The sequence below is a fragment of the Castanea sativa genome, chromosome 6 (assembly GCF_040712315.1).
Source record: "Castanea sativa cultivar Marrone di Chiusa Pesio chromosome 6, ASM4071231v1".
Taxonomy (NCBI): Eukaryota; Viridiplantae; Streptophyta; class Magnoliopsida; order Fagales; family Fagaceae; genus Castanea; species Castanea sativa.
In genome coordinates, this window is record NC_134018.1 from 9179786 (window position 1) to 9190671 (window position 10886).

The window sequence follows — 10886 nt, forward strand, 5'->3', positions numbered from 1 at the left end:
GTTTTTAGAAAATATCACTAAAAGTTTTTGAATACCACTAAAGAGTAACATATGGCGACATTTTTCAAAACATCGCAATAGACCTATAGTGACTAATCTATGCTTGTAAAATTTTTAAAAAATTAAAGATCAATAGCTATATATGTCATTAATAAATTGTTTAAATTGTAAGTTTTCGTAGTTTAAAATTATGTATAAAATATAAACTTATAAATTATAGTAAATAATGTCCGATTAACACAAATTATGACATATGTTTTATGAGTATAAAGAACATGTAATTCAATGATTAGATTTTCAAATATATAGTAGTGCTTATATTTTATTGAGTAAGGTTGTAACCTTAGGTTACAACCAATTTTGTAAATTGGTTGTACCTAAACTTTGTCCATTTCAAAATTCAAATTTTGTTAATTAATTTGGCTCATATCTATTACTGTGACGAGTTTAATTGTCTCATATTTAAAACATTATTGTTTCAATTTAAAACATTATTGTTTCATATCCTGTGATGAGTCTATATATTAATAATTATATAAAATAAAGGGAATAAAGCACCATGCCCCGTATAAAATAGTTTGTTAAGCCTAGAATATAATAATATACTTTTGTACTTGATTAGTTATTATGTTGAATGGTTGATTAAAATATGCTGTAATAAAGATGATAATTATTATTTTTTTCTTTAATGCCATTTTAAAAATTTTCTCATATAAAATAAAATTCCTAAATTCAATTTCTTTCTTAATAAGTTTGAATGAAAATTCCTTTTAAATTTCTATTTAAAATTATATCCATGCAAGACGGTGCAAAGCGGAGCGAGTCGGGTGAGTTGTGCTAATTGAACAAATTGTTGCACAAGCCTACATGTAACTATTAATGGGATTTCCTTGATATGCTCAAATACTTTATTTTATTTATTTTGTATGACAATCAAAATAATATGGACACTTTTTAAATAATATAAATATTAAATTGATCCTTTTTTTTTTTAGGGAAATTTTGATCCTGTGTTAAAATCAATATTGTGTCTTTGTTCACTTAAATATCAAAACGAAATAGCAAAAAATCAAAGCATTCCCTTTCTCTTGATCAATCTTCTTTTTCTTCATAGCATCCTCTTAAATAGGCTATATAGCCATAAGTTTCAAATGAACTTTTTTTCAAGAATCAAATTTCAAAGTCACCTACAATTTACAAATATGAAGTGGAGTACATCACAGCTTAAAACAATTCTTGTAGGTAAGCATTCAAATCAAGTACAAAACAATACTGTCAAAAGAATTTAGGTTAAGTGCTGGATTATGAAACTTCAATATGTCTTGATTTCAAGAAAGGTGTTGCAAGCAGCAGTGCTATATGCAAGATCCGGGTAGTTGTTGACCATTAGCAATACCTTTGGCATTAGAACATGAGGATGCCATTGCTCCTTCATCACCATGGTAAGTTAGGTTAATGTTGTTGAGCTCAATCTTCTCACAAGGTTTGCCTTTGCTACATTCAAAAGCAACTGCAATTTTTGAGCTAGAGATGCCCCTAATATTTCTGTACTTAACATCACGAATCTGAACTTGGGAGTCACCCTGTAGATTAAAAAGGATTACCAACATGGTAAATCAAATTTTATGTAACATATATTTCACATAACCAAAAACCTATGTGGAAAACGCAAGCACACATGCATAAGCATAACAATATTTGAACAAGAGTTAGGTACCTTTTCACAATTGCGAGATGGGCAATATTGTTGATCAATAAAGATGGGATTGTTGACATTATCCATGATGATGTCTTCAAAGGTAAGATTGACAACATTGCTTGTATAAGACCTAGCCCATTGGGGGCAGCGCCACCTTATGGCCAAGGTGGGACCACTCTGACTTGAAAAAAAAATTATACACAATAATCTAAAATTTTATATTTATCTACCTTTAAAAAAAAAATTGGGAACACCTGAATTTTTTTTATGCCAATAAAATTAAATTTTGGTCCATAATTTGAACAACTTAACAATATATTAGGCTCTTTCAAGCAAAAAGAACCACATGCTTTTATATTCTTTTAAGCCTATACTATGGCTTTACTTTTAGTTTTTGCTTTACCTAACACACTGCCATTATATAACTACTTTTCCTCCAAAACATTATAATATATATTTTACAACTAATTGGTCAAAGTCACGTAAATTTAGCTTTTTTATTAAAATTTTACAACTACTTTTTGTTTTTCTTTTTTCGATAATTTTTATTAGAAAAAAAAATAGTAGTTTTAGTTAATTAAGTAAATAAACTTAAAAAGTTACTTAATTTTTATATAACATCAATTAATTCATTATATATATATATAATTAAACTTTTATTTTTATGATTATAAATAAACATGTGATTGTCCATTCTAAGGAAATTTGATTAAATTTACATGAAAAGTATCACTAAATATTATGTTTTTACATTTTGCTATCATATTATTAGTAATAAATTTTATTAATTATATTATTTATGACGTCACCGATTTAACCATCGGTCGAATCTCGGTCCGACCAAAAAACCAGTAACTAGTCCATTTTCTGGTTATTTCACCATACTAGTTTATAAAACCATGGAAAAAATCCACACAACAAAAACAAAAAACAAAAAAAAAAAAACTTGAATGAAAATCTAGAAAAAAAAATTATAATAAAACCACTAACAAGGCCCAAACCAAATGCCAATAGAAAAGCCCAGTACAAGATCAATCTCGTCTCAAACTAAGACTATCACTACTCCAACACAAACACGATTACGTTTTTAATTCAACAAATATTTTTAAAAAAATCCTCACTACCTCAGTGCCTCATGAATTTACAAGTCATTAAACAATTTAAACTAAAACTAAATCAAATTTAAAGGCTAAAACGAAATAAGAAACTCACTTACTCTTCCCAGCCATCGTCGTCTATTCCTGTTCAACAACACTAACAACAACCATAACTGAACTCCACAAGTTTTATATTGTAAAACTTTATATATTTGCATGTTTTTTTATTATTGTTGTTGTTGTTGTTGTTGTTGTCAATATATAAATTTTTCTTTTTATTAAATTGTGTAATTTATGCTTTTTGAGGAATACCTTGAAAAAAATTCCTAAAGCCGCCACTGTAGCCCATGTTTTGACCCTCAATCCATTTTGAGTTCCAATGAAAGTGCAATTAGTCACCATTAATCCACTAACATCTTCTTCATTAGGTTCCCCACCAAGGCTTCCAACACTGATTCCATGACCCGGGTCACACGTTACTTTCCTAATGTTTATGTTTTTAGAACCAAGACTCATTGATACACAATCATCTCCAGTGGCTATTGTTGAATCCAAGATTTGAATATTATTTGATGAACCAATATCTATTCCATCGGTATTGGGACTATCTTTTGGTGCTATTATATACATTTGATCAAATTTCATATCTTTGCATGCAAAAACGTTCATGTGGGCATTCTTGTTGTTGATTGAAGTTTGTTGAGTAATCCTTGAATTGGTGATGAAATCAAATCTCAACAACTAAAAAGCATAAGAAAAACACACAATGTGAATAATATGGATTTAAAATAGAATTACAATTTAAAAGCATTCAAATTAAATTTTGTGGTTTATTTGACTTATATTTTTAAAAATGGGAATTTTTTAAAATAAGTTTATTAGTCGTAAATAAAAAATGAACCCAGTAAGTTAATAAATCAAATATATACCTAAAAATAAATATACAAAGTCAACCTCGCTCTAAACATATTATGAAAAAGAAAGTAAATTGTATAATTTTATTGTAGAGGGAAAAATGCTTTTTTTATTATTTATTTCATAGGAACATAATCTAAGTACAAGGGAAAAAAAAAAAAGTAGATTATAAAATTTTGAAACTATTTGACCTATATAAAAGTCTATTAGATGGAAGCATATTAAAAAAGAAGACTAAGAATGACTCATGACAAATGGTCCAAGCAGGTGATCATGGATACTCCATTTTTTAACCCAATTTAAGATGAATTTGTTGGAACAATAACTTACAATGGGAAGAGCTTTGCAATTTGGATCTTTACTGCAAGTATTGTCATCCCAAGCAGAGGGACCTAAGCCATCCAATTTTCCACCACCCCCGAGTACCAACCGGTCTATGTATTGGAAGGTAATCCAATGGTTAACATTAATTGTAGATGTTTTATCTGTAATAGCTTTTAGGGTCCCTATGATTTGAAATTCTACTTGACCCTTGCATAGTCCTTTCAACACTATAGGTCCCAACATATATGTTCCTCGTGGGATTGATACAAGGTTCCTTCCTTCAGATTGGCAAGCTTTATTAAATACATTTTCAAAAACCTACAAAGACAAACACACAAAAAATTATAAAAACAGTTGCGTAGCTTTTTCAAAAGGCTTTAATGCTACTCATCCAAGAAAAGATTCATGGTTATCATAATTCCATTAAGCAAAACATACCTTACTGTTATCAGTATTTCCATCTGTAACAGCACCATCATTCATCACATTAAAGGCCATTTTTCCAAACCCAACTTTAGAATGTATGCTAATAAGAATATCAAGTGAACACAATGAAAAATTGATATTGAACCCATGTTTTCCACTCCTACTATTTTTTTTTTTTAATAAAATGATAAATAGAATTTTATTGAGTAAAAAACTAGACAGTAGATAAACAACAAAACTTCAAAACAAGGACTCTTCCACCCAATACTTTTTTACACTATGGTTTCTCTGCTTTTATAATGAACTAGCATGTAACTCCATGCAAACGCATGGAGGCATTTAAAATTAAACAAAATTTTTATTATAAAAATATAAATAATTAGTCAAATTAATTTTTTTAAAGCTTGTAACACATGCATGCATGCATACATATAGATACATTTAAAATTAAATACAATTTTTATCATAAAATATAGATAATTAATCAAAATATTTTTTAAAGTAAATGTAATTAGTTACATATTAAAATTCTTACATAAATTTAATACTACTTATGATAATTTTTTTTCTAATTTTTAATAAGATAGAACGTGTGGTGATTTTTGTTATATGGTGATTTTTATTTTATTTATTTATTGAGAAACATGTGGTCATTTTTATTGAGTATATATGATTTTTTTTATAGTTCATTAATATTAGATTCTTAGTATTTTGCACTCATTAACTCAATTGACACAAAGATTAAAAAACTTAAGTAGACACATGGCATAAGATTAAGTGGATAATTATGGTGTAATTTTCACATAAATTTAGACACATGGCGAAAAATTGGATTATAATTTCAAATTCTAATTCAATTTTCTCTAAATTTTACCTATTAATATATATATATATATATATATATATATATATGACTTATAAATTTGAATTTTTTTTTAGTTATATAATTATGTTTTTTATGGTTTATTATATTAGACTCCTCGTTTTCTACACTAAATTAACTAATTTGGCACAAAAATTTAAAATTTAAAATTAGATGGGACACGTAGTGCAAAATTAAACTCTATTTGAAATTTAATTTTTACACTAAATTACTTCACTTGGCACAAAATTCTAACATTTAAATTAGATGAGACACATGGCGCAAAGTTAGACTCTAATTGAATTCCAATTTGAAATTTAATTGGATTTTCTCTCTGTTTTTGAAGAGAAAAACTGGTTTTGTGTCTCATACAAAACACACAGCGGAAGCAACAAATAAGGATTTATTTCATTCATGATTGATAACGTGCACTATGTAAATTTTAGAATTTAAGAACAAGATGGCGTACCTTGGTGTGGAGAAATTCAAAACAAAGATTAGAAGCACTTGGGAACACTTTTAATCTTCACTCCAATTCTACTTTACGCCCAAGATGTGTGGTCTCTCAATCAGTTTCAAGGGGAGAATGAAAATGTGTCACCCACTCACATACACACCGTTTCTTATTTTTTTTACTAATAAAAATTATGTATGGTTCTCCCTTTATAACTAGCTAATTATCTAATTGGGTTGACCTATTGGGCATTTCCAATTGGATTTTAGTGTGTGGCTTGGAGTGGGACCAAAAGGGACCAATAAGACACTAGCTCCAATGGGCTTTGAGTTTTTCCGTCAACTCTTGACAAATCCAAAGTTACCATTAATTATATTTAATACCACTATATAAATATAATTGCACTCTAAGCCTTATTAATAAATTATATCCCAAGACTTTATTGTACATGCAACCCCTTCATAAAATATTTGTAGTAACACAAAGTCATAAACGTAGACTGTCACTTTGTAAATTACTACATTTTATCATTGAGTACCCGGTTTAATCCTTTAAAGTTATTCATTATATTTTTATGAAATACAATTTCATAAATATATACTTTAGTAATTTCTTACCAAAGTAGTTAGGCCTAACACTCTGAATAACCAAACTCATTAAACTTATCTCAATGGAATATTTTATATCTTCGTTAAGAGATTATGAATTCCATCTTGAGAATATATGTTTCATCAACACTAAATGTGGCTGCCCAACATACTGAGATTTTGACCGTTACTTTAGATCTCATTCATAATATATCAAAGTAACATATACTTCATGATCAGGTCCATTATTCTCTCAGGATTAAGAGTTCATGCAAATAGAAGTCGTGAGATTTATTATTTATTTGACAGTCGTTAGGAGAATAATAAATCTCACAGCGGTCCAGTTTAATATGTCTTAACTCTTAAAACATATCAACATATCAACTAGAAGTCTCCACTTTCACGATCAAAACAAATCATCTTAGTTGATACGTTATAGTCTTCGCAGATGAAATGCCCAAATTTATCACCGACTACGAACTATAAATTCTGAGTTTACAAAGAACTTGTGATTTATATCTTCTGGGACTAAATCACATAAATCACATACTATGCATCTCATGGATTATATGATAATGTCCAAATATTCATGTTACCATTATTTTAGATAATAATAAAACAACTATATTAATCACAATATTAAGTCATACATAATGTCATACATAATATCATACATAGCATCATACAATAAGATTTAAGGGCACATATCCTAACAGTTTTACCTATTATTATTATTATTATTATTATTATTATTATTATTATTAGATTTTCATAGATAAAAATGGAATAAAATTAACAATAAAGTTCAGGACACAACAAAACTTCACTGCAATTTTATAACAATATTCCTAAATTAGCTTACCACCTCACACATGAGCTCACTATAATCTGTAATTTATTATTATTATTTTTTCATAGCCCATATGTGAAGTGATAATCTAATTTAGGAGTGTTAGGTAAACACAATGTATTTTTTATATTAAACCCATGTTTTCAGCCATTACCACTTGATTGTTATGGTTTCTCTGCTTTTAATAATGAATTGTCTTAGATAAAAATGTGATAAAATTAACGATAAAATTTGGGTCACAACAAAATTCCACAATGATTTTGCTACAATATTCATAAATTAGCCTACCACCACACATGAGATCACCACAATTTGACATTCAGATTTCTATTTTATTAATAGCCCATGTGTGAGATAATAAGTTAATTTGGAGATAATATGAATTTGTTGTAAATTTGTGTTATGTCCTAAAAGGACTCTAAAATCTAAATAAATTATTTAGTACATATGAAGGACCACCTCATCAATATCTAACGGTTCTCCCACTCAAATACTATAATGCCGTGTGTACAATAGAGCTCCATGGATGATTAGGGTCTTTCAATGAAGTGGCTTAAGGTTCATCCTATTGTGAGAACTATATGTCTCAAACTTAAAAGGTTCCCGAGAAGCAGCAATGCACAAATGGTATGTGAATGAAAAATGGAGAGAGTCAATGAAAATCCTAGGGATCTTATATGGAGTATGGACCTACTATAAGAAGCCTTTGACACATTGCTAATTATGAGGCTACATTCAAGACATGTTTCTTGTCTCTACACTTTCCATAACAAGCCTAGACATATTGCATGCATCAGCTATAGAGTTCAAAGTTCAAACCTCAAATACAGGAGTCTTGGAGATTCTATGAATTGATAATTTGATCTTTATAAATATATATATATATATATATATATATATATATATATATATATATATTTTTAACTACGACACTATTTCAAACATATAAAGTTCATTTTATGATATATATATATATATATATATATATATATATATATATATATATTTATCCTCAAGCCCAAACATCAATTAGTTTTTAGTATAGACGTGTGAAATTTGAACCCTATATCCATTATTCGCCAACTATTGACTTTACCGATTAAACTAACTGGAACGTACAAATTAGTCATTTGATTAAAGAATATTTGAGAATTAGAATATGCACATGCACCTCATATAATTGAATTTTAAAATTAAAATTTGGCATATTTTGACCAAATTTTATTGACAATAATTTCAGCATAACTATGAGAGAGATTATGATCAAATTATTTGAGACATTATGCTCCTTGTCTAAAACAACAACTAAAATGGTGTCTATATATATATATGTATGTATTAAATTAATATTTATTTGATATTTTTATATTATAATATATTTAATTTAAAATTTATTTTTCTTGCCTTTTGAGATGCAAATTGACTAATTAAATTTTTGTATTCAAATTATTTTAACATCTTTTTTTCAATTGATAATATAGCTAATCTACTTAATCTTTCTTTGGACATTGTCGATCTTAGATATAATTTTATTAATTTTAATTTTGAAAAAATTAGATATAATCTAAATTTTGTGTTGCATTTTGTTTATTACTAATAAAAAATTTATCCATTAATCATTTTTTAGACTCAATTAATTTTTCATTTTTTAAATTTTTTATATCCAGATGCATATTTTCTAGTAGGCGTTTCTAATCAAGCAATATTTACAAATAAAAGAAACACCATCTATAATATATTTATGATAACTAGAATGAAAAGTAATTTTCAAGTGTAAACTGTAGAGCAATAGAACCTGGTATTTATAATATAAAGTTCTATTGCAGCCTCACCGAATAATATGTATCTAGCAATCTCATCCTACATAAATAAAAACATATTCATTTTATTATTCAATGAATTAACACTATTAAAAAGAATATATATTTATTCTAAATATCCATTATGGTACTGGAATGTGCAAGAAAAAAAAAGTTGTGCTACAACGTGTGTGGTGTTCTTCACTCACATATGTATAATGTTTTATTATGTAACTTAAAGTTTAGCCATAACTCATTTTTAAAACATGTCTATTCCTAAGAATATTTTTTTCCTTATGATGAAAAGGAAACCAAGCAATTGAGCGATGATTTAAAATGAATAACTATTCCATTCATAATTCTATTATTATATTTTATACTTCTATGAGTAATGCTGTAGATATAACAATTTTCACATCAGTTGAATCGACAAGTTTGTACAGATTTTTATTTGAGCCTACTACGGGCTTCACTTTTTTACCAACTAATAATAACTTGTGTAATTTTTTGTGTCTCTAACCTTATACCGGTGTTCCATACGTGCACTTAATATCTTTTAACTTCTATTGGTCCTTTCACAAAGCCACCAATATGTAGTGACAAGTGACAACGCCCATTCTTTAACCATTTCTCCACCGAAAACCTTGAGTCATGATTTAATTGTCTATGATTGCAATCAAAGACTTAGCAAGTTCCACACGAGACCGAGCTCTTGCTGGCTAATTTTGATAGCGACCAGTCCAGAAATTAATATGGCTAGATTTGAACTGTGTAATTTTTATATTGTAGCCTGTGTGAAAGCAACTTCCGATGAGAGTAAATGTGAATTAGGAGTTATAGAAAACTATGTGTGTGTATATATGGAAGGGGCATGCGCTTACCTGCAGCGACTTTCAGGGGAAGTACCATGGTCTTTTTGCTTCAAAGTGTATCTGAACTTGCTTTTTTTTTTTCATATGCTCAATTTAAGTAACCAGATTTTGAGGGGATGAACCATTACCAAAAGCTCGGTTTTAATTTGCTTGCCAAAATGACAAAGACTACTGACTACCAGCTCATTTTGTATAAGAAGCTTGATTTACAAACAATTAAACTAGAAATCTAGGGGCGAATAGGGCTTAGATTATGGCCGCATTCCAACATTTAATCAACCCTTTGGGTGTAAATTAAGGCATTTACATTTGGTACCTACTTTGCTTCTCTCTCTTTTTCTCCTTAGTTTTGGCGTTTGTCTATACTTTATAGTGACTGCAGTTTCTCATTCGCAAGTAACCAAGAAAAAATATTTTCATTGGAAAAATTAATGGCTACTACAGTGCATGTGCATAAACCTAATTAGATAGGACAAAAACGTAATGTTAAACTCAGCAAATATGAAAAAGAAAAAAAGAGATACGAGTATTGTTGTAAAGCCTGATTTTAATAAACACCAAATAACCTATAGTTATATGAGGCAAAAGCTTTATTTCACACTTTATTCATAGAATCCATTAGTAAACATAGGCACATTATATCAACCAAAAAAAAAAGTACACATGCGTACTGAATCCCCAAAATACAATTTATTTATCAAGTAATTAATTATATATAGTATTGAAAAGGGAATCAATTCTTCAATATTATGTATTAAAATTCCATAAAATACAATTTTTCATTCTAATAGGAAGAAGACTCTTAAATTTCTCTAACAAACAAAATTATGTAAGCTATTGATAATTAGTAATTGATATATTTACTCTTTTTTTTCTTTTTCTTTTTTTTTCTTGTTGCTAATAATTGATTCATATTACTTAAGAACTCTTAATAACATTACATTTATAAGACACTTGAGTATTATAAATTGGAAAATAATTCACTATAAGTATATTGTTTG

General features: G+C 28.0%; 1 protein-coding gene across 1 annotated transcript; it reads right to left on the bottom strand.

Moving 5' to 3' along the window:
- Positions 1-1355: 1355 nt before the first annotated feature.
- On the bottom strand, positions 1356-4533 carry LOC142639397 (exopolygalacturonase-like). The gene is made up of 5 exons (XM_075813587.1): positions 4474-4533; positions 4042-4353; positions 3109-3537; positions 1718-1876; positions 1356-1583 (listed from the first exon to the last, which is right to left on the bottom strand). The coding sequence occupies exons 1-5, from the start codon at positions 4531-4533 to the stop codon at positions 1356-1358; spliced, it is 1188 nt and encodes a 395-aa protein (XP_075669702.1).
- Between the last annotated feature and the right edge of the window lie 6353 nt (positions 4534-10886).

Coding starts and splice junctions, on each gene's coding strand:
- LOC142639397 (XM_075813587.1), bottom strand. CDS start 4,533: ATGGCCTTTAATGTGATGAATGATGGTGCTGTTACAGATGGAAATACT. Junction 4,354..4,473: donor GAAATACTGATAACAGTAAG/GTATGTTTTGCT, acceptor TTGTCTTTGTAG/GTTTTTGAAAATGTATTTAA. Junction 1,584..1,717: donor CATCTCGCAATTGTGAAAAG/GTACCTAACTCT, acceptor TTTAATCTACAG/GGTGACTCCCAAGTTCAGAT.